Source organism: Vipera ursinii (assembly GCF_947247035.1).
Source record: "Vipera ursinii genome assembly, chromosome: 1".
In the NCBI taxonomy this organism is placed as follows: Eukaryota; Metazoa; Chordata; class Lepidosauria; order Squamata; family Viperidae; genus Vipera; species Vipera ursinii.
The window spans coordinates 198,393,441-198,417,698 of NC_139512.1; the positions used below are offsets into that span (position 1 = coordinate 198,393,441).

Below are 24,258 nucleotides of genomic sequence, written 5' to 3' on the forward strand. Positions count from 1 at the left end.
CTCCTTACCTATTCACCAGTATCCAAGTGCTTTCCTGCTTCCTGCATATGCGTTCTGTCCTTCACAAAATTAAAACAATTTCCTCACTGTTTTGGGGCTCACCAAGGTGGCAAGCCTCCTTTATTTTCAGAACTCCTAGTGCCAGTCTGCTGTAATTATGCATTTATTACTATTTGAAATTTATTGGCTGTCCAACTCCAGTGGACTTTAGTTTACCTAATTAGATCAACTTGCTTCTAAAACAAGGATTATAATATCTGTGTTCTACAAATGTTTACGTTGGTAAGGGATCTTTAAGTCCCTGTGGAAATTCATGCAAAGGTTTTTCTGGACAATAAATCTTCTAATAATCATTTCCAGTTTAGCGCACTCAGCCCTCTTTCCGATTATAGTTCAAGGAAGGGAAGGATTAAGAAATCTATGCAGTAACTTTTAATAAGAAACTGCATGGTCAGCTATGCAATTTCTCACATGGTGATTTAATTCAGGTAGCACATTGCAAATGCTGGCGGAAGAAGCCAACCTTGGGCATCCCAGGGACAGAAAGGTGAGCTAAGTGTACTGTATGAGGAATGCCGATTTTGTAGCAATTATTAAGTGCCCTTCAAAGAACCCTTCGGCCTTAGACCAGTGAACAGAAGCCACAAGCACCTGCTAAAGCTCCAGCTGATGTTTGTTGGACTACTAATCGGCAGCTGCATTTAAATTTTCCATAAGGTCACCAACAAGGCACCTCTCCGAAGGGTTATAGGAAATTGAAATCATCGTTCTCTAGCACAGGGGTCCCCAGTCCCTGGTCCATGGACTGGCCCCAGTCCACAGCATGCCAGCAAATGGGCCGCACAAACAAGCAAAGCTCCATCCTCGGGATGGAGGCAGTATTCAAAACCACCCACCCTTTGGTCCGTGGAAAAACCTTTCTCCCTGGCACCGGTCCCTAGTGCCCAAAAGTTTGGGGACCTCTGCTCTAGCATTCATCTCCAGATGATGCAGTAAAAGAGACATTTGTGGACACTGAGTGCCAAAATGATATCACCAGTGCCCCTGAATCCTATTACCCATTGTTAAACAGTCACAAGCCCTCTATTGCAGGGTACCTATCCAATTTAACACTAAGCAAATATAGATGGGCCTTTTCTAGAGCCCAATTTGTTGGCCTCCCATCAGCTCTAATGAAGATTTCATGGGACCCTTTATTCAGTGTCTTTCCCTCTGTGGTCCCAGGGAAGTAGAAATTTTCGCCCATGTTCTCATATGGTGCCCTTTCTATGATACCCCAACACATTCTGATTGCCCCAATCAATTTCCAAATAAGAGGCCCATGCAGATAAATTTTACCTTTATTATCTTTTTTCAGCAGAATTTCAACTTTCAGAGCTGCTGGGAAGCGCTCCATGCTGTAAGTTTTGCAAGGGCTGCACCAAAAAAGGAGCTAGAGCCCTGATTGGTTTGCATTGTATTTGAACTGTATTTGAGGTCCTCATTGGAACTCCATCCCTTTTCAGCAGAATTTCAGCTTTCAGAGCTGCTGGGAAGCGCTCCATGCTGCAAGTTTTGCAAGGGCTGCACCAAAAAAGGAGCTACAGCCCTGATTGGTTTGCATTGTATTTGAACTGTATTTGAGGTCCTCATTGGAACTCCATCCCTTTTCAGCAGAATTTCAGCTTTCAGAGCTGCTGGGAAGTGCTCCATGCTGCAAGTTTTGCAAGGGCTGCACCAAAAAAGGAGCTACAGCCCTGATTGGTTTGCATTGTATTTGAACTGTATTTGAGGTCCTCATTGGAACTCCATCCCTTTTCAGCAGAATTTCAGCTTTCAGAGCTGCTGGGAAGCGCTCCATGCTGCAAGTTTTGCAAGGGCTGCACCAAAAAAGGAGCGGCCCACGCACCTAACGGTGTGCGAATTATATAACTAAATATCAAAAACAGCAGCGGTACATTCAGGGCAAGTGCATCTGAGATTCGTTGTAACTCAGCATGTCTGGCTTAGTGCAGTGCAACACCTGTTTTGCAGCTGTCTTTCGCAGTACCCTTTTCAAACTTGGAAACTGTCCTATCTGTAAACAAATCACTAGTCTACAAGGACAGATTATTTATCTAGGGTCTGTAATCTGTGCTCTTCAGGCAGAAATTAGGTGTCCAGTTCAGCCCTTCTATCCTATTGAGCCTCCGTGCTATCAGCCCCCTCTACCACAAAGATCCTGCAGGAGAAGGGCAGTGTGGACAACCGTGGGAGCTGGCAGGGTGAGGTCTGTGAACCATAAACCCAAAGCTTTCGCTGTGTCCCTGCACAACAGATACAGTGCCCTTTCTGACCTTAATAAGGACATTAAGGAGACAGGTAAAGGTATCTGTGATAATAACTCAAATAAGCAGGGGATCGTGGTCCAAGATGAAAAACTTGTTTTCGACAGGGAGAAGTGTGAATCTGGTATTACACACCAGTCATGCAAGAACAGAAAGGCATCCAAAAAGAGAAGCCACCTTCTGGTTGGTGATTCAATTATAAGGGATGTAAACTTAGGAAAGGACACAGAGGTTTTGAAAGAGGTCAGGTGTCTTCCAGGTGCTACTGCCAGTAGGGACAAGAAGTGTATTTCTAAAATAATCAAGAATGCCAGCAAGGACTGTGATGTGGAGGCTATTGTACATCTTGGCACTAATGATCTGTCCCAAAAAGATGTACTCTCTGTGCAGAATGATTTCCAGAGCTTGGGGCAGGAACTTAGCAGAATAGGCTGTAGGCTTACTTTTTCAGAGGTTTTACCAGTGTATAAGGAGCAAAATGGAAAAGGTCAGCGTATAGCAGAATTTAATATGTGGCTAAAGGAGTGGTGTAAAGGAGAAGGCTTTGGTTATATTAGTCATGATGTCTGTAGCTGGTCCAATGAAAAAATGTATAAAAGAGATGGTCTGCATCCATCCAAGAAAGGGACTGAGTTACTTGGCAATAAAATCACAGCTTTTTTGGAGGAACATTTAAACTAAATAATGGGGATAGTGAGTTAATTGATACAGAACATCACTGTCCCCGGCAATCTAAGAAAATAGGGGAAGCCAGGCACCACACAAGTTATGCAGCAAGTATATTTATATTTATATTTATATTTATTAAATTTTTATACCGCCCTTCTCCCGAAGGACTCAGGGCGATGTACAGGGCAATAAATATTAAAAAGCAAAGTACAAAAGTTAAAAAAACAATTAAATAATTTATGCCCGATCTATACAATAGTTAAAACCATATTAAAACCCAACCCCAAACCCATCAGACCAGGCCGGATTGCTCAAATAAATAAATTTTTAGATCCCGCCGGAAGGAGCGGAGGTCGGGGGCCATCCGGAGCTCAACCGGCAAGCAGTTCCACAGGTCTGGCGTGCCCACAGAGAACGCCCTCCCCCTTGGGGCCACCAGTCACATTCTCTGATCGGAGGCACCCTGAGGAGGCCCTCTCTGTGGGAGCGCACTGGACGGAGGGTAGTTGATGCCGGCTGCAGGTGCTGCTGTAGGTAATCCGGACCCATGCCATGTAGGGCTTTGTAGGTCATTACCAGCACCTTGAATCTCACCCGGAGGGCAACTGGCAGCCAATGCAGCTCGCGGAGCAAAGGTGTAACATGGGAGTATCGAGAGACTCCCAACACAACTCGCGCGGCTGCATTCTGCACCAGTTGGAGCCTCCGAGTGGTCTTCAAGGGCAGCCCCATGTAGAGAGCATTACAGTAGTCCAAACGAGAGGTCACGAGCGCATGAGTGACTGTACGCAAGGCATCCCGGTTCAGATAGGGCCGCAACTGGTGCACCAGGCGAACCTGGGCAAAGACCCCCTAGTCACAGCTCCTAAACACAGGGTCATTCATAAAGGACTCAAATGTCTATACACCAATGCACAGAGTATGAACAGTAAGCAGGGTGAACTAGAAATTCAGGTAAATGAGGGCAGATATGATATTGTTGCCATTACGGAAACATGGTGGGACGAAACCTACAAATGGAACACACAGCTAGAGGGATTTAAACTATTTAAAAGAAACAGACTAAACAAAAGAGGAGGAGGAGTTGCTCTATATATAAGAAATAAATTTATCTCTACAGAAATAGAGCATAACAATGACGAAAACTGTAAACTTGAAAGCATTTGGGTCAATATAAAAGGGGGAAAAATGACATTGCCATAGGTGTATACTATAGGCCGCCCAACCAAGCAGAGGAAATAGATGAACTTTTTGCTAGTCAGCTAACTAAGGTATGTAAGAAGCACATCACAATAGTAATGGGGGACTTTAATTACCCTGATATCAACTGGGAGACAAACTCTGCACCAAGTGGAAGATCAAACAGATTCCTGTCAAACCTAGCAGACAACTTTCTCTCCCAAAAAGTAGAGAAGGGAACTAGGGGATTAGCCATATTGGATTTAATTCTCACAAACAGAGATGAAATGATAGAAGGTGTTGAAGCCACAGGAACCTTGGGGGGAAGTGATCATGCAATATTGGAATTCAACATTCTGGAGGCACAAGCAATAGAACACAGCCAAACTAGAGTCTTGGACTTTAAAAGAGCTAATTTCAATAAACTTAGAGAGACCATGGGAAGAATTCCATGGATGAGAATCCTAAAGGGGAAAACAACTCAAGAAGCTTGGGAAATTTTGAAAAGTAAGATAATAAAGGCCCAGTCTAGTACAATACCAACAAAGAAGAAAAATAACCGCTCTCAAAAGAAACCAGCATGGCTGCATAAAGAACTCTCTGATAAATTGAAAGATAAAAAGGACAAGTATAAGAATTAGAAAGAGGGGCACATAACTAAGTCAGAATATCAGCAAATAGCCCGTGCCTGCAAAGATGAAGTGAGGAAAGCTAAGGCTCAAACTGAACTAAGGCTTGCGACCAAAGTCAAAAATAACAAAAAATGCTTCTTTCAACATATAAAAAACAAGAAAAAAGTTAAGGAAATGATTGGTCCATTAGTGGGGGAAAGTGGCAAGAAGGTGACAAGCAATAGGGAGAAAGCAGAACTATTTAATTTGTTTTTTGCATCTGTCTTTACACAAAGGGAAAAAACAGTCCAACCTACCCAAACCAGTGCCATAAAAAACAGAATAGAAACGCAAGTTAAGATAGGCAAGAAAATGGTAAGTGAGCACCTGACCAGCCTAGACGAGTTCAAATCACCAGGACCAGATGGATTACACCCGAAGGTTCTCAAGGAACTGGCAGACGTGATCTCAGAACCACTGAACTATATTTTTCAAAGATCCTGGAGCACTGGGGAACTACCAGAGGACTGGAAGAGAGCTGATGTAGTTCCCATCTTCAAAAAAGGAAAAAAATAGATCCAGGAAACTACAGACCTATCAGCCTGACCTCAATACCTGGGAAGATTCTGTAAAAGATAATCAAACAACAAATCAGCGAACACCTTGATGCAAACAAAGTCATCACTAAAAGTCAACATGGGTTTGTCAAAAACAGATCATGCCAGACAAATCTTATTACATTCTTTGACCAAGTGACAAAACTAGTAGACCAGAGGAATGCTGTAGATATAATTTACTTGGACTTCAGTAAGGCATTTGATAAAGTAGATCACAACCTACTACTTGATAAGATAGAAAAATGTGGGTTAGACAGCATCACCACCAGATGGATTCGTAGCTGGCTGACAGGCCGTACTCAGCGTGTGGTCCTCAATGGAACCGCATCTACAAGGAAGGAAGTGTGTAGTGGGGTGCCCCAGGGCTCTGTTCTGGGCCCAGTGCTCTTCAATATCTTCATTAATGATTTGGATGGGATAGATGGGGAACTCATCACATTTGCAGACGACACCAAGCTGGCAGGAATAACCAATACTCCAGAAGATAGGCTTAAGATACAGAAGGATCTGGACAGACTCGAACACTGGGTGCTATCTAACAAAATGAAATTCAATGGTGAAAAAAGTAAGGTTCTACATTTAGGCAGGAAAAATCAAATGCATAGGTATAGTATAGGTGGTACCTTGCTCAATAGTAGTAACTGTGAGAGGGATCTCAGAGTCTTAGTAGACAATCACTTCAATATGAGCCAGCAGTGTGCTGCAGCTGCCAAAAAAGCCAACACAGTGCTAGGCTGCATTAACAGAGGGATAGATCAAGTGAAGTACTAATACCACTTTACAATGCTTTGGTAAGGCCACACCTGGAATACTGCATCCAGTTTTGGTCACCACGATGTAAACAAGATGTCAAGACTCTAGAAAGGGTACAGAGAAGAGCAACAAAGATGATTAGGGGGCTGGAGGCTAAAACATATAGGGAACGGTTGCTGGAATTGGGTATGTGTAGTTTAATGAAGAGAAGGGTGAGGGGTAACATGATAGCAGTGTTCCAATATCTCAGGGGCTACCACAAAGAAGAGGGAGTCAAGCTATTCTCCAAAGCACCTGAAAGCAGGACAAGAAGCAACAGATGGAAACTAGTCAAGGAAAGAAGCAACCTAGAACTAAGGAGAAACTTCCTGACAGTTAGAACAATTAACCAGTGGAACAACCTGCCTCCAGAGGTGGTGAATGCTCCAACACTGGAAGTTTTTAAGAAGAGACTGGACAGCCATTTGCCTGAAATGGTATAAGGTTTCCTGCCTGAGCAGGGGGTTGGACTAGATGACCTCCAAGGTCCCTTCCAACTTCTTCTTCTTCTTCTTCTTCTTCTTCTTCTTCTTCTTCTTCTTCTTCTTCTTCTTCTTCTTCTTCTTCTTCTTCTTCTTCTTCTTCTTATTATTATTATTATTATTATTATTATTATTATTATTATTATTATTAGATGCTAACCCTATTCCTCATAATGTTTTGCCCAGTTACAAAACTGTGCAAAACTTTTGATTAGATATGCTGCTTTATTCTTCTTCTTTTTCCCTTCCCTAATAATTAATTGCTATATTAAACTATTTTCCTTTTACTCTACTCTTTTATCATGAAGATTGTTTAAAGACTGTAATAAACGTATTTGATTTGATTCAATGCTGTTGCTGCTGCTGCTGCTGCAGCTCATAACCTCTTATCAAGTGCCAGTTATCAAAGTTTAGATCTATGGAGAAATTAAGTCATTTTCCTATAAATTCTGCTTCTATGCATCTGTTGATGGTTTAGTGTAGGAGGAGCTAAAGGCATTAGATATATGCACAGGGCTATTTTTCTGAATTATTCACATATTTCATGACTTTAATACTTAAAAACAGATTCAGATCCCGATTATAGTGAATTTGGGCACAAACTAAGTCTTTTTCACATTTTGAAATATTATTCCTCAGCTACTACACACACACACACACACACACACACACACACACACCACACATTTTCAAAAGAAATCAGTTATTCTGATCAGTAAGTCTTCTTCTTCTGATCATACCAAGCAATGGCAGAATTTTCTAGAAGGGCACTACTCTTGTTACCATGTAACATATTCAGTTGGGTTTACGCTATTTCACAAATTCCCCGTTTGCAGCTCCAAGAGCATTCCAGAATAAGTGGAACTAAGTTTTTCAGATTTCCATTTTTATTTTTTGTATTTTACAATGAGAAGAGTATGCTTTTCAAAGAACATAACAGGTACTTTAAAATTTTGCAAAAGCTTAAGACACCAACTGTAATCCTTCACCCTCTCCAAACTGGCTGATTTTATAATCAGCTCTGCACCTTAATTATTGTCTTAATACAGTTACATTAAATTTCCTGTCCCATACCATTTCTTCTGTGACAGCTTAGATAGCCATATTAATTGGTCCACTTTGAATACCACCAGAAAGATCATTTTCAGCTAATGTCTCTCCCAACGTTTCTCGTTCCCTCTATTACATTTTTCCCCAATCCTCCCTGAATCTTCTGTTTGGTTTTTAAAATGCCTCTGAATTAAAGAGGGGTGGGAGTGAGCTCTCAGCCCAATCCCTTGGCTGTCTGGGAGAATCAGAATTAAAAATGGCATTGCTGTATATGAAAGCAAAACAAAACATTAAAGAAAGAAAACGCTGAGGGTTTTTTTTTTAAGTTCCTGTAATGGAATGTGTGAATGACTTTGAAGGGTGAGGAAAAGAGATACTGCCTGGAAAACAATCAGATGAGAGAAAGGGAAACCCCCAACTGCTTAACTGTAAGAGGAAGAAACTTAAGAAGGACCTGTCCTAGTGGAGCAGACAGTTAAAAGTGGCAACAGGAAGTTTATACCATCAGACTTGCAAGATTCTATCAATGCAGCTTTATAAAAATGTGGAGTCAGCTCATTTACTCATCTTTCCTATCTGCAGGGCTTTTTTTCTCATAGAACGCCCAAAACGGAGTTCCGGCACCTTTTTTGGATGGAACCTTGTAGGGTAGGCAAGGCAGGTTGTATGACATGTGTGAGTTCCGTCACCTTTTTCTTTTACAAAAAAAAAGCACTGCCTATCTGGTTTATCCAGGAGGGCTGACAGCTATTCTAGGGTCTAAATTTGAGGAAGAGCAAATGGCAGCGCTTGTTCTCAGAAGCTATGCAGGCTCAAACCTGGTTGGTATCAGGTGGAGTATACATGTGTATACTCATTCCTTTATACCCAGTCTGTTAATAAAAAGGTAAAGGTTTCCTCTGTCATGTCCCACCCTAGGGGGTGGTGCTCATCTCCGTTTCTTAGCCAAGGGAGCCAGCGTTATCTGAAGACACTGCTGTGGTCATGTGGCTGGCATGACTATATGCTAAGGCATAGAGCAGGGGTCTTCAAACTTGGCCCTTTTATGACTTGTGGACTTCAACTCCCAGAATTCCTCAGCCAGGCACGCTGGCTGAAGAATTCTGGGAGTTGAAGTCCACAAGTCTTAAAAGGGCCAAGTTTGAAGACCCCTGGCATACAGAATGCTGTTACCTTTCCACTGAAGTAGTACCTATTTATCTACTCGCATTTGCTTGCTTTAAAACTGCTAGGTGGGCAGAAACTGAGGCAAGTAACAAGAGACTCACCCACTGGATAGAGCTCGCCTCTCAAACCTGGGCTGTCAGTTTTCCAGCTGACAAGCTTAGCGTCTTTCGTCGCGCCCTCATCAATCTGTTAATATTCTGTTCAAAATAAGTCTCAAGGTGTTTTTTTTAAAAAGTAACTTAAAATCTTTGCTTTTTCCAAATGTTCTCGCACTAATTGGGACGAGGTGCTATTCGGTGTAGTTGTTCGTCTCCTAGCTGCTGCTGAGCTCCAGGCAAAGCTTCGAGCTCCAGGCAGGATTCCCACCAGGATATGGTGCTCATCATAGCTTGTACTTGTAGCACTTGAATGAAAGTCCTCTTGCCTGCTTGTGATAGCTGCCAATCTGCAGATGTCATCTCTGCTTCTTCATCTGTAGGCCCTTTGCGTTTACCTTTCCTGTTAGGCGCACTCTTTTCTGACTCTGTCTTAGCAATTGTTTTTGTAAGTTCAAAGCTGGATGGGGTGAAGTTGCCTCTGGCTGTCAGACCTGTCAAAACCCTAGGGCAGGGGTAGGCAACCTCGGCTCTTTTATGACTCATGGACTTCAACTCCCAGAATTCCTGAGCCAGCCATGCTGAGGGGAAAGAGAGAGGTTTCCAAGCCGAGCCATGCTGGCTCAGGAATTCTGGGAGTTGAAGTCCATGAGTCATAAAAGAGCCAAGGTTGTCTACCCCTGCCCTAGGGTGTGGCTCAATTAGCACAGGCGGCTGCAACATCGGCTGGGATGCCTGTGAGTAAATTTATGAGCGCCTGTCTCAATGCCTGAGGGAAGTGTGGGGGAAGTGTTTCTGCCTTGCTGCAGCTGATTTTCTGAAACACAGGCAGCAATCCCGATTTCACTCCCTCACAAAGATGATCAAGGCCTATCAAAACTCTTAAAAAAAAAGATTGGGAGAAGAAAATGGCAAACCCTTCCTGTTCCATTGCCAAGAAAATCGTGGTTGTGTCCATGTAGTTACCCAGGGCCAAGCTTTATCTTTTTTTAAAAAAAAATCATGTGTTTTATTGAAGTCTATTATAAAATATAATGAAAATAAGGAATAAATAAAAAGGGGGGGAAATGCAGGATTTTTTTAAAAAAAAAGAGAAAAGAGAAAAGTGTTGACTTCCCATTCTAACACAGTAAAAGACCAATATAGTTACAACCTCAACTTTTTACCTTGCCTATAATTATTACAAGCCAGCTCTACAACTACACAATTATTAAATCTTCAAACTAGATTCTAAATTTCCATTTTTTTCTATTGCAAGCATAAGAACCAGAAGCAATACCCCAATAGAAGCAAGACCACATAAAATCTTTGTTTAAAACAGTTGACATGTCAACTTAACCAACTCCAAGGACCAAGCTTTATTTGAAGACATCCTTATTTTTGGAAAAGTAGAGGCACTCCCCACCACCACCACCCACAGATTTTGAAGCTCAAGCCAGTGTCCTCTGAATGTATTGGCTGTGGAATCCTAAGAGTCATAGCTTTAATACATTTCAAAGGATCAAGGTTGGGGAAGTCAAGGTAGGGCCAACTATTGGCAGGTTCATAGATCTTGTTTAGTGGTGTCCTATGGCCATAGCTATGGGTCTTGCTGTCAATAGCTCCCAACGCATCTCATGTTGTCTTACACTTACTTTCAATGCAAAACATGGAAACTCCAGAAGCATTCAGAAGTACTGTTTTCTGATTATGAGAGACATTGGAATGCGTTCCAAGAGTACAGAAAGAAAAAGGTGACAGAAAGAAGATTCTAAACTGGTGGAATGCCTAAGAGAGGGCATGGGGCCCACTGAAGGACATTTTCTCAAGCCTCCCCAGTGTGACAACAAGCCAATCCCATTTGTAGCTATCCAGCATGCTGAAATCACCTGCTGACATTCAGTGGGGAAATGGCTGCAAAGCAAACTGTGTAGAGTATATCAAACCATTCCTGGAATGTAAATGTTCATTCTGATATTCTTTCTTTAATAGCAATAAAAACTTCTTTTTGTGCCATCCTAGGCTGTGTAGATAATACTCTCTTAATTGATTAATACAGGGGAGTATGTTTAATACCTGGAAGCCCATGTGGGTAGTGCTGTCAGAAGATGGAATTGAATTCTTTAAGAAGAAGACTGATACCAATCCTAAAGGAATGATTCCCCTCAAAAACAGCACACTGACCAGTCCCTGCCAGGATTTTGCTAAAAGAACAGTGAGTATTTATGTTTTCTGAAGTATGCTGAAGTAAGGCCTATCCCAAGAGTAGGCAACACCCTTTGCATTCAAAGGAAGTGGGTGGATGTGTATTTAAGGACTATATGTGTATTGCCTGTGTATTTATGTATATAAATATGTATCCTTCATGGGCCAAATATTATGATATCACCGTAGTAGGATGGAATGAAATTATTTTGAAGGCATCATTCCAAGTCTCAGTGCGTTTGGAAGTTGGAGTAGTCTAAAAGGCAGAATTGGTCTTTTAAGCCTTGTGGAATCTTATGATCATTATTTTGCTCCTAATTACTCACAGGGGAACCACCTCACCCAACCCAAAAGTCCCAAACCTTTGCCCTTAGGATGTAAACTGAGATTCTAGTGGCTATAAGAGAAATGATGGAAGGCTGCACATGTCCTATAAGCCATGTCATACTCTTGGCTTTGACATCCAGCATACGTGTCCCCATCACTTCATATTTGCAGGAAATGTTGATAGGAATAAAACATAGGTAACATCATCACCAGTAATCACAAATAATAATTTTTATTTAGTGCCAAAAGAGCCAAAAAAACTAATCACAAATAGATACTGGGTTGGCCACAGTGAGTTTTGAACAAAATGGTCTTTTGGTTGGATCCAGCACAGCTGTTTCTTTTGTTCCTATGAATGTAAAGAAAAGAATATAAAAAAATAAGCAAAGTTAATGGAAAAGTGACTGATCTTAGAGGCAAGTTCTTTTGGCTTGGTAGTCACCACAATATTTCTGATATACTGCTAACTACTGTGTTAACACAATGTTCTCTGCTCTACTTTTAAGAAAAAAATAATAAAATCATTAGTAAAATGGATTCATGTGCAGCCCTTGTACACATTTCCTTTTCTCTCTCTCTCTTCAAGTCATCTGTGAAAATAGTTTTTACAGTACTTTGGTTTTGTTACTAACACATTTCAAACTACAGTCTTGCTCTGGCATAGAATGCTTTGTGAAATATTTTAAACTGTAAATAGATTATTTATTTTCTATCCCTCTCCCTGTAGGCATTGCAAGTAGATACTTCTGTCTGGACTGATACACAATAAACCAAATCTCTCTTGAGACAATCAGAACACCCTGAAAGCTCCTGTCCAAATAATAGGCAGATATTTATTTAAAAGATAGTAAAATAGAAAGGGGAAAGTATTTTGGTGCACTCCATACAGTATAGAAGTAAATAAACTGAATAAGGTTTATAGTTCCTACTGTTTCTTAGTCAAATCTAAGGATCATCTGAAGAGAGTTGCTGTTTTGAAGCATGGTAGTATCCACGCCTCAGTCTGTGGTATATACAATGGCGAATGGATAAAAGACAACATACCTGTATGTTTATTACAATTGAGGGGAAATGTGGTTTTCCTTATTTCAGCAGAGGTTGGAGCATATCTACAGTGCTGTGAAATTGTCCCATTTCTTAACTGAAGGATGTCAAAAGACCCAGAACTGAGCATGCTTCCTTTTTTCTATCGCCATTTCTCTTTCTAACTCTGAGCTAAGGGAACCAGGCATTCATCTCTCAATACCGAGTTCTTATATTAACAATAAATAGAATTGTTTTTCTCAGTTGTTTTAATATTGCCTGTTTAGACACTTTAGCTGGGGAATGAACTATCTACTCTACACTGCTTGCTAACATAAGCTGCCTACAAAAAACTATTTATACAGGCTAACAATAAGATCTGTTCTTATTCCAGTTTGTCTTTAAACTCTCAACGGCCAAACAACAGGATCACATCTTCCAAGCTTCTCATCTTGAGGAGAGAGATGCTTGGGTGAAAGATATCAAGAAGGCCATCAAATGTATTTTGGGAGGACAAAGATTTTCCAGGAAATCAACCAAGAAATCTATCAGGCTTCCTGAAACCATCAATCTGAGGTGTGTTCCAAAACTAAACATTGCTTATATAAGTGGGATGTAGGAAAATACTTTTATTTCAAAAGCTTTATTTTTATGAGGCAGCTACAGAAGCAGCTGCTTAAATTATTTTGTTCTGAAACTTGCCATTCAAATTCCTAATTCTTCTATATCAACAAGCTGGAATGAAAGCATATTTTGTATATTTTCTGGTCTCAGAAAAAAAGGTGTCCCCCCATTTTTGTTCTCAGGAAGCTTACTTTTGGCAGCATTTCTGAGACAACTTCAGTCAGGTGAAGTAGCTACAAATGCCACTTTTTTTCCCTTATTTTTCTTTCTCTCTCATCACAGATCAGCATCTCCAGCTGTCTGTTGCTTCCTGAAAGTAGAATTAGTTCATATTTCTCTCCCAGGTTTAAAAAGATGTTTGAAAAACTTGGCACAAGAAGGTTTGCTTGAGATAGTACCCAATATTATTAACTGGAAGAATATCAGTTTTCTATTACATTTAAACCATGTTCCAATACCAGATAATAGATGTATTTTATCTAGAGCAATGTTTGTCAACCTCAACAACTTTAAGATGGTGGACGTCAACTGCCATGCTAGCTGGGGAGCATGGATCTAGAAAAAGCCATTTTTTGGAAGTGTTGATCTATTTCTACATGTTCTTTCAGGTATAAGAATTTAAGCTATCCACAGGATTCAGAAACCTGGGGCAAATCAGTAGCCCATTATCACAATAACTAGCAAAGTCTGTTAGATGCCTTCAGTGTGAATCTTAAAAACTTTGTGATTTTATTTAAGCCAATTTTTTTATCAACAATGTTGCTGCTTTGTTTTAAAACATTTATTTTTTTGCTGTTTAAAACAAATCTCAGTGTAGTTATATTTACTCTTTTTGTTTTCTGCACAGTGCTTTGTATCTCTCTATGAGAGACCCTAACAAGGGGATTCGGGAAATGAAGCTGGAAAAAGACAAGAAAATTTTCAATCACTGTTTTACAGGTAGGAAGTTAAGAATTGCTTAAACAAGAACAAAATAGATCAATTAAAATATATACTAAAAATGGAAGTGTAAAATATATACTAAAAATGGAACTGTAATGTGTTGTATTCCAAGAAAATAGAATTATAGCAATGACATAAAATAAGGAATAAAGGCAGCAAATAAATTGCATAAAGAAATAAAATAATCTGAGGGATTCAATTCTGGTGACAAGGATATCCTATCCTATCCTATCCTATCCTATCCTATCCTATCCTATCCTATCCTATCCTATCCTATCCTATCCTATATCAAATTGCATTCCAATATTTCTCAAAACAGAGAATATATATTACAGTCCACTTTTCCAAAAGCTTGGTAGTCATTAACTATTGTTTTTAATTCCTAGCATATCTCATACTGTCCAACTTATTGTCACAAAATATGAGTTATAAAAAATAATTAAGACAGCATGCTTCCCAGAAATTGATGCATGTACCAAAACGTATGTGAATAGAATAGAGAAATGATTTTGGTTGACTAAAGAAATTTGGAATATCCTTTATAATGATTTGGGAAGTACTACTAACTGCTAATGCTTACAAAAATTTACTCTGAAGACATTAGAAAAACATTAGCTACAATCTAAGTATTTATTAGAATAGAATAGAGTTGGAGGTCATCTAGCCCAAACCCTTGCTCAAGCAAGATACCCTATACCAGGGGTCTTCAAACTCGGCCCTTTTATGACTCACGCTGGCTGAGGAATTCTGGGAGTTGAAGTCCATGAGTTATAAAAGGGTCGAGTTTGAAGACCCCTACCCTATACCATTTCAGACAAGTAGTTGTCCAATCTTCTCTTAAAAACCTTAAAAATGTCTGGAGGCAAGTCATTCCACTGTTCTGTCAGGAAATTTCTCCTTAATTCTAGGTTGCTTCTGTCCTTGATTAGTTTCCACCCATTGCTTCTTGTCCTACCTTCTAGTGCTTTAGAAAATAGAGTGGCTCCCTCTTCTTTGTGGCAACCCCTAAGATATTGGAACACTGCTGTCATGTCACCTCTAGTCCTTCTTTTCATTAAACTAGAACATTATAATCTATTCCAAATAAGATTCAGAGACAGTCATCATTGGGATTTGCTTTTCTGCTTTCTTAATTCTTATCATATCTACTGGTTTTTTTATGTACCTTTGGTGACCATCCTTTCTTCTTCTCCTTGTCATCAGGTAGTTCTGTGATTGATTGGTTACTGTCAAACAATTCATTACGAAATCGCCAAGAGGGCATAGTGCTGGCATCTGCCCTATTGAATGAAGGCTACTTTCAGGCTGCTGGTGATATATCGAAGAATGCGCTTCAAGGCCTATCAGAAACCCCCTTCTTGGATATTGAGGAGGCCTATTACTATTTTGTAAGTGTCGAGACGTTGTCTTCTTTATCTAATCACAGAAAAAATTGGGAGTATACCTATCCAACAAGCAACAAGAAAAGCATCTTGACTGATGTAATGCATTGCTTGGTCTCCCTATCTCACTCTTCTTTAAACAAAAAAACAAAAGTGGTACTCACAGATGTTTGTGTGTGTCTACCTACAATTTTTTTTTAAAGAAAACATTGCATTAGACCAGACCAGATGCCAGTCTGAACATCATACACACTCTGTATGAATTGAAAATTCTACTTTTTATGCTTCCACATGCAAAGCATATAAATTCTGCACTAACTTTACACCCAAAGTGGTTCAGGCATAAAGCTTTGGTAAATTAATGACAAGTGGTAATTTTTACCCCTCACCCGTAAAAAGCCACACCACATTTGCAGTCCAAAGCCACTCCCTTGAATTAATTGTCTTTATTTTCATATATTGGTGAACGCAAAACAGTATGCTTCAGGTACTTTAGGTATCTATTAGACGACTTATTTTTACTTTAAGGCTGAGCTTGTATTAAAAAACCCACCAAGCTAATTTTTATACTTGATTACAGTAACAGCAGGTTGCATTACAAAAGTATAGTAATTATAGAATGATTTAATAATTAATTTGTGCCTTAGCATGAAATTCTAACTACATCTATATCAAACAGAGGGGGGTTTACTTAATTTTGAATAGATGTGCACAGGCTTGTCTTATTAATCTATCAGTTATAATGCTTTCTGGCATTTATTAATTAGAAAATAATTTGATAGCTTCTTCTGAAGAAAAAATGTGATTCAGCATTTTATGTAGAAAATCATAGCATATATGGAGAATCAACCATATGGAGCCTCTGAGCTGAGTCAGTACGGTATAGACTTCCCTTGTAATAGCTGTCATTTCATAGGAATGTGTAATGTGTAATGTTTGATTACAAATGTATAGACTTTTCAGGGTTTTTTTTCTTATCATGTGATTGTTAACCATAGATACGAGTTCAACATATATGCTTTTGGGAAATCAAAAGTCCAACCAGACTTCAGATATTGTTACTTCTTCTGTATGAGAATTGCTGACCTTGTCCCACAAGAGAGCTTTGGGGATAAATTAACCATGGGTCTGCTTGCAAAACATCTGCTGATCCATCTGATGATAACCACCGAGGGGGAGATCTATTTTTATCAGTACTTTGAGCATGATCTATCAGCTGAACCATACCCTTCCCAACTTTCCACTCCATATCCTGCAATTTAAAAACTTTTCCCATTTTATATTTTATGACATGAAAGATTATTCTGGATGGGAAAGAAAGATGAAAGCAGCATAGATGTTTTACTTTTTAAATTCCAAATAATGATAAAAGTTGACCTCTGTCCTTTCTGTTTTATAGTCAGATCAATAAACCTCTTTAGCATGTGCACATCAAGTTTGGCCTAAAAGTAGGCTCACACAACTTGTCCTCTATTTGCTAGAAAATAGTCAGCAATCAGATATCTCATCGTCCATGGTGAACATAATCTCCATAATGCTATAAACTATAGTGGCTAAATTGATGGAAGTTGATTAAAAAAATCAGAAGGTGTGACATTACCTAGCTTCAAGTTTCACTCTATATGTTTGTGCAAATACTGTGTTAAAAAATTACTTAGGACCCTGATTGGCAAATCTCTATGCAACATATAAGTTTGCTAAGATAGAGCGCCCATGTATTATTTGGGAAAAGATAATCTTTTACTTAAAGGACTTTTAAGAGATGGATTTAATTCTTTTATTTTGGCTGCTGCCTTTTCTACTTGGCCATAATCAACCTAATCTGGCAAGATATGTTAATAGTGTTTCAAGAGACCATATTTGATTGATTGAACAATACTGATGTCAGCCCTTTGCTTATCCTCACCAAGCTGAATAGCTTCTTTTTTTATCATGCACCTTCACTTTTCCATCTAGCTGTATAATACTGTGAATTAAGACACAGGCAACAAACTTTACTGTGTCTTCTAACTGAGCTCTTCTTGTATTATGAGCCTCAGCTGCTCATTTTATTTCCTTATTTATTTCATATGGGAGTTACAGGGTCAGTTGCATAGGACAAGGCAAAATCTGCCAAAGTCTGTTTACAGCATTAAAGATAAAAGTTAGTAATATATTTGCCAAGAAGGAAAAGCAGCTATGGCAAACGACAAAAAAAGTCTTTGTCTGTTTGTCCTCTGTTCTAAAGAGAAAGTTAGTAGATGCATACAAAAAAAAAAAAAAGAATGGCCCTATTGGAATGATGGGTAGATAAGCCAATGGTTTCTCCATTCTCTATAACAGGGTGTGTTTTTTTTAATGTCCAACTAACGCTAGCGTTATTTAACAGCCCAAACTATCCTAGGAGACATTTATCAACTTGTCTTCTTCAATATCTTAAAATAGGCAGACAGTGGCTTCTTCTGTGAGGGCAACTCCAGTGATGATGACACAGTCTTCAAGGACGAATTCAGAGGCCTGGTGGTCAAACAGGGTTGTCTGCTGAAACAGGTCGGTATATATATCTTGGGTTTTTTGGTACATAAAATATAAACTTATTTATGTATTACATATTTAATGATATCAGCCGGTCTAAAAATATCTCCAAGGTACTCAACATTCTCTGAATTTTCCTGGCTACATTCATGCACTTTAGCATGGCTAAGCAGCAATCAGTTGCTAGTGGGGATACAGCCACTCTGCAAATTTCTGAGCTGACTTGCCAATCCCACTCACCAGCCTCTAACTTGTTTCAACCCACAGAACAGAATAAGAGGTGGAGGGCTTTTTTGAAAAGGGAATTACAAAGCTCACCTGCTTTTGAGGCAAGAAATATATATCAGAAGGCAGGACTGACATTGAGAAGTCTAGATTTACTGTAGACCCATACCAATTCTGTGAGCTGATTGTTACTGGTATACGAGTAAATGTTAAAAAAGAAAGAAAGATGTCATCTGCCCTTGCAACAGTTTTGGAAAGAGGGCTAAAATATAACAGATAGCCAAAAGAGTAATTTTCCTTGGTAGTACAGATTAAATGTAATACTCATCTGATGTCCCATTGGTTCCATACAACAGATCTGGCTTTAACAGAATTACAGTAGGATTTGACATATAGAACACTCAAAGACTTAAAAGCATATGACTCATTGAGTTTCCAACTTGATTCGTGCTGTTCTGGCAGAAAATAAAAAAATCGCAACGTTTTGTGGAAATGATCAAGACCTATGGTAGAACTGATGATCAGTTTTAAATGAGTTTCAAAGACCTAAAGTTTAACTCTTATTTTTTGCTCCCCATATTTAATAGACTACTAGATCTATTAAAATGTAACCTTTAACAAATTAAACTCGAAACATTTTGTATCTATTTCATTAAAATCTCAAATCACCAGATGTAAAAGTCCACTGAACTGCCTTTTATGCTGTCCATTTTGCTTTATGACACATTTTCTTTACCTCTTCAACAAGCTTTTTACTAAGCTTTTTTTAAGAAAAGGGGGGGGGGAAGATACACAAAAAAAGGAAACCAAGAGACAAAACCAGAACTGAGATTTTTATTCATGTTTTTTAATTGATAAAAAGCAAGCTTGACTATAAGTCAGGAAGAAAAGTCATGCCCTGAAAGGTTGTATACACATAATATAATTTATGTAATATTCATATTACATGTAATTATATGATAAATACATACAGGTGGCTGAGTTTAAATCAAACATGGAAAATTTTTTGGTGGTCAGGATCTATAGATAAGGAGGCAACCAGGCAATATCTGTGAGAAAGATTAAGTGTTTCCCACTGCCCACACACCCTCCCATCCTCTATTAGGAGGAAGGGCAGGTAGAATATATTGTTTTAAAATAGTAAATTCATTTCATAGCTTGCACTTCATACTGGTTGTGTTTACCTACCACATACTCAAAATTATGAGAAAATCATCAAATTCAGCCAAATGGTGGTAATCCAAAGCAAGAGGCTCTAAGATCTGCAAAAAGGGAACTCAGTCCTAAGGACAGAAGTTATTGACACTGGTTTATGTCATATAAAATAACCAATTTTATCATCAGGGAAAAGTCCAATAAAATCATTGGAATCTTTGCTATTGATTTTATTAGCATAAGGATAACTTAAACTGTCTTGTTCGATTTTGAGAACAAGGCTTGGTTATAGTTTGACATTTATGCCTACATAGCAGAAGAATAAAAAATATGTTTTCTTAATATTTATTTAGGGTCATAGAAGGAAAAACTGGAAAGTGCGGAAATTTGTTTTGAGAGAGGACCCTGCCTACATGCATTACTACGATCCTGCGGCAGTAAGTGTGTTTATCACTCAGTTTTGTTGAAATGCCACTTGGTGATGAAATTGCCTACTGAACACGGTAGGAATAGTATGTTTAGTACTAATTTACTATTAGCACCCACAATTCACTATTAGCACCTATCCTTCATAATAAAGCTCAAATACTGTATGTTTTGTCAGCATTAAGTGATGCAGTGTACTTTATGATGAAGCCACTTCCTGAGTAGACAACTCTAGTGGATTTGTATAGTCTTGCACAGTTGTCTCTGGCGGTATTGAATGTCAGCACCCAGAACCTATGGTAGTTGAGGGTTCTAGTTTTTGGACTCCAACACATCTGGATATCACCTATGTGGAAAAGGCTGCTGCGCCATTATCTCTGTACATGAATAAGTTTTGTTATCCTTCAAACACTTGGACAACCACAGGCATTCTTTATGCACATGTGAAAACAAAACTGCAGAGATAATGGGACCATGCCTCTTATATCTTTGGGCACCATCTCTAATCCTCCATGACTTCCTTATGTTAAGCAAAGAAGTCTTAAGCATAACATAAGTTTGCTTAACATAAGTCTTCCTTATGTTAAGCAAAAGAGCCTTGGTGGAGCAGTGGGCTAATGCCTCCTTAAGTAACACCAGCTGCTTGCAATTACTGCAGGTTCGCATCCCACCGGGCTCAAGGTTGACTCAGCCTTCCATCCTTCCGAGGTAGGTAAAATGAGGACCCAGATTGTTGGGGGCAATTAAGCTGACTTTGTAATAATGCCGCTTCGGGTGTGTGTGAAAGCCCTAATAAGCAGGCATATACATAGAATGAAGGCTACTGCTAAGCTTGTAAGCCGCCCTGAGTCTTCGGAGAAGGACGGGATATAAATGGAATTAAAATAAATTAAAAAAAATAAGTCTGAAAGGTAGCTTGAACAGCTCTTGTCTTATCTACTCCTCTTTGGCTTTTTTCCTTTCTTGTCATTTGCTGAAAGAAAACAGATTCTCTTTTAAGTATTAGCTGTTGCAAAGCCAATAAGCCACAAAATTATTTGTCATAATAGTGAAACTGTGCCCTAGATACCGTGTCCTTTTAGGAATCTCGGCACAAGGGAGTTCCCCAAGTCAGACAGTTCATGAAGAAGACCTTTAAACTAATATGATGCTGTTTCTTCCAAACCACAGATGTGACTAAGACATGTGAGTCCTTCCTTCCTTCCGTCTTAAAAGGATCCCTTCTGATATCTTGATGAGGTTGGGGAAGGAGTAGACAATATATAAGGAAGTAATCTTAGGGCTTGTGTGCACAGTGTGCATAGTCTCATTCTGTAGAGTTTATTCTTCCTATGTTTCCTTTAAGAATTTTTATAAAGACTCTGGAGATGTCAGCAAAACTACTCATACATACATGCATACCTTTAATATCAGTCTTTATTCTAAATAATGTCCTAGAACTTGATTTCTTTTCAATTTTTTCTTTATCTATTCTCCCAAAATGCAAACCTCTTTTGTAAATCCAATAGAGGAAAATTATCTCTTGGTTTGTTATTTATACATCCTTTTTAATTATTAATTATTTATGAAGACATCAGCTGGTTTCTCTTGTATGTGTGATATCTTTTTCCATGTCATTCTTATAGCCTGTCATTTTTAAATCCAATTTCAAATGAGTCTGTCTTGTCAGATAAGACTTGTTCTTCTTTCATAACATCTTCAAAATCTAGTCTGTAGAGGTAGACACTCTTAACATTCACTTCTAGATCTAGCACTAGCATATCCTTCAGTACACCTAATGTTAAAATATTTTTCTTTATTTTGCACTAATATGTCAAATTTAAGTGTACTACTCCTTTCATTGCGATCTTCAGTTCCTCCTGGTTTTCTCTAATGTTCAACCTTCAAAGTCTCATCTTACCTTTTTTTATTTTTTTAAAGAGAATTTAAAACAAAAGTATTTTCCTGTGGGAAGGATTAAGTGCTTAAAGTTGTGTTTAAAACTTCTCTCACTAAGGATTGAAGGAAAGTCACCTGGTGCTGTAAAACCTATTGATCCAAACATTCCTAGTAGCTGAAAAGGAGTTAACAAGCAACTTCCCAAATAATTAGAAAAGAGAGTATGGGATCCAGTGTCCTTTTGAAGGTGTTTAAGCAAGATGGCTATTCCTTCATCTCCCACTGTAAAACTGCTAAATCCACTGTAAAACTGCTGTCTTGAGTCTCCTCATGAGGAGCAATTGTATGGAGCATTTATGGTCAATCTCAGGTTTTCTCCTTATCCAGAGAGAAATTACTAAGAGCTAGACTACATGCCGCCTCTGTATTCTGCCACTAACAGCAGTGCTGTCTTGAGATTACCATTTCTTTCCTGGAGTCTGAGTCTGCATGAATATTGAATGAAATTTCTTTCAGGGAGAAGAGCCACTTGGAGCCATTCACTTGAGGGGCTGTGTGGTGACGGCAATTGAAGATACATCAGATGGTAATCACTAAGCAGGAGTACTTAAGTTAAAAGCGGTAGAGCAATTTTGGAGAGATTTTCCAAAAGTGAGGGGTTCCCATGAGCCTGTGTTGCCTGATTTTCAGACTAGCATTCTGAAAATTATAGCATACCTAATTAATATGGTCTTTTTCACTCCCAATAACTGGGAAAATGTTGCTTCCAAGGCAAGCCTCGTGCTGCAGTTCATTTACACATTAACTATGAATAAATATAAATATCTTAATGTTAATTTTTGCATTGGTAGGTTCTATACTTAAATAATATATTTTATAGGTTGTTGTTGTATTTCTACTCTCAGAAAAGAGGTGAACTGCCAGGAAGCCAGCTCCCTTCCCTTCTTGCTTCCCTCTTATCTTTGGGGTGGAACCCAATTCTGGGAAGTGGCAGCTTAACTTTAAACGATAATAATAATAAAAAATGGACCAGTTGGTTCTATGTATCTAAGCAGAAGGAGAGTCTTATAAATGTAGAAATTTTCTATGTCGATTAAATGGAAATGCAAAGAGTTTCATTTATGCTTGTTATCCAGTAAGGATGGAAGCGAGTGATTTCTTCCGAGGCAGAAGTGCTGAAACAAGCCCTCTCCCTGGTCCTTTGCTCACTTTTTCTTCTCTGTCCTCTCTAAATCAGGCAAAAAAAATGAAGTGGAGGGAAACCTCTTTGAGATTATTACCGCAAGTGAGGTGCACTATGTCCTTCAAGCAGCCACCTCTGCAGAACGTACAGAATGGATCAAGGCCATTCAGCTTGTCTCTAGAACTGGAAAATGAAAGACTGATGATTTTAGCAAAAAAGAAAAAAGGAAAAAAAACCTCAAAAAAAAAAGATTTACCAGCTCAGTAGCTCTCTGAAAAGGAATGTCAGCTGGTTTTCAATTTAAACTGTTATTTAACAATAGTTTGTTTTAGAATTGGCAGAATATTTGATGGTGTGCAGATCAGATTTTTCTACAGTATTTGCTACTGTCCCAAAGAGGAATGGTAATCTGTAGAACAGTGGTGGCGAACCTATGACACGTGTGCCAGAGGTGGCATGCAGACCCCTCTCTTTGGGCACGTGTGCCATTGCCCCAGCCCCCTCCTCCTATGGCCCCCCTCCTCACTAGTAGCCCCTCCAGAGGACAGTTGCCCCCGGGCGCACAGCCAAGGACATGGCAGCTGGGCAGCAGAGACAAGACTCCGCCCTTGGACCCTATCGTGCACAGTTGATGCTGTGGGGTGCGGGTGGAGGGCATGGCCACCATGGTGCTGCAGGGTGCCTGGGCGATTTGCTGCGGCTGGCCATGGAGGCAGTAGGTAGCCCTGTGGGCAGCTGGGGAGGGGGGAGGGGCAGTTTTTGGGCATTTGGTGTCTAAAAGGTTCACCATCACTGCTATAGAACTTCAGATGCTGCTGACGAACACCCAGCATCCAACCAATATGGCCAATGATAAGGGATGGTGAGGGAACCAATTTACTAGCATCTGAAGGATCCAAAATCCCGCATGGTTTTTTGTTTAAAATGCAATCATACATATAATTAGAATTTTCTGTTATACTTGTTTTCTTGTATGGGGCAACTCTGAAGCAGATGAATGAATAAATATAAATATGATATCTGTGATTGCTGCATATTGTGGTTCCATTGTAAACAGTATTTTCAATACTGTTGAAAAATAAAATATATTTTAATAAAGTTTAACAAAATAAAACCAGCATTATTGTCTTTGCTAAAAACACAAACTTTCCGTTCTTTTATTCAACCTTGGCAATTTTAAGATGGGTGGACTTCCAACATTTTGGCTGGGAAATTCTTGGCGTTGAATTCTGTGGACCTTAAAGTTGCCAAGGTTGAGAAACATTGTTCTATGTCATAAATACCTGAGGTAACTTAAACACAAAACTGTAAGTCAAAGATATTTTTCTGTTTGATAATAATAGCAAATATCTTACCATAGGTTATATAAATATAAATCTAGTTTTCCATAATTCAATCAATTGTTACTATTATAAGCACATTTGATA

General features: G+C 39.1%; 1 protein-coding gene across 1 annotated transcript in view; it reads left to right on the forward strand.

The window, feature by feature from the left end:
* PLEK (pleckstrin) overlaps positions 1–23,940 on the forward strand; it is a 28,452-nt gene extending 4,512 nt beyond the window's left edge. The window contains exons 2-9 of the mRNA XM_083369883.1: positions 11,007–11,162; positions 12,897–13,078; positions 13,974–14,065; positions 15,272–15,456; positions 17,875–17,979; positions 19,698–19,781; positions 22,165–22,234; positions 22,886–23,940. Of these exons, the coding sequence (XP_083226009.1) occupies positions 11,007–11,162; positions 12,897–13,078; positions 13,974–14,065; positions 15,272–15,456; positions 17,875–17,979; positions 19,698–19,781; positions 22,165–22,234; positions 22,886–23,025 (1,014 nt within the window). The 3' untranslated portion in view covers positions 23,026–23,940. The remainder of the gene's footprint in view (positions 1–11,006; positions 11,163–12,896; positions 13,079–13,973; positions 14,066–15,271; positions 15,457–17,874; positions 17,980–19,697; positions 19,782–22,164; positions 22,235–22,885) is intronic.
* The last annotated feature ends 318 nt before the right edge of the window (positions 23,941–24,258 follow it).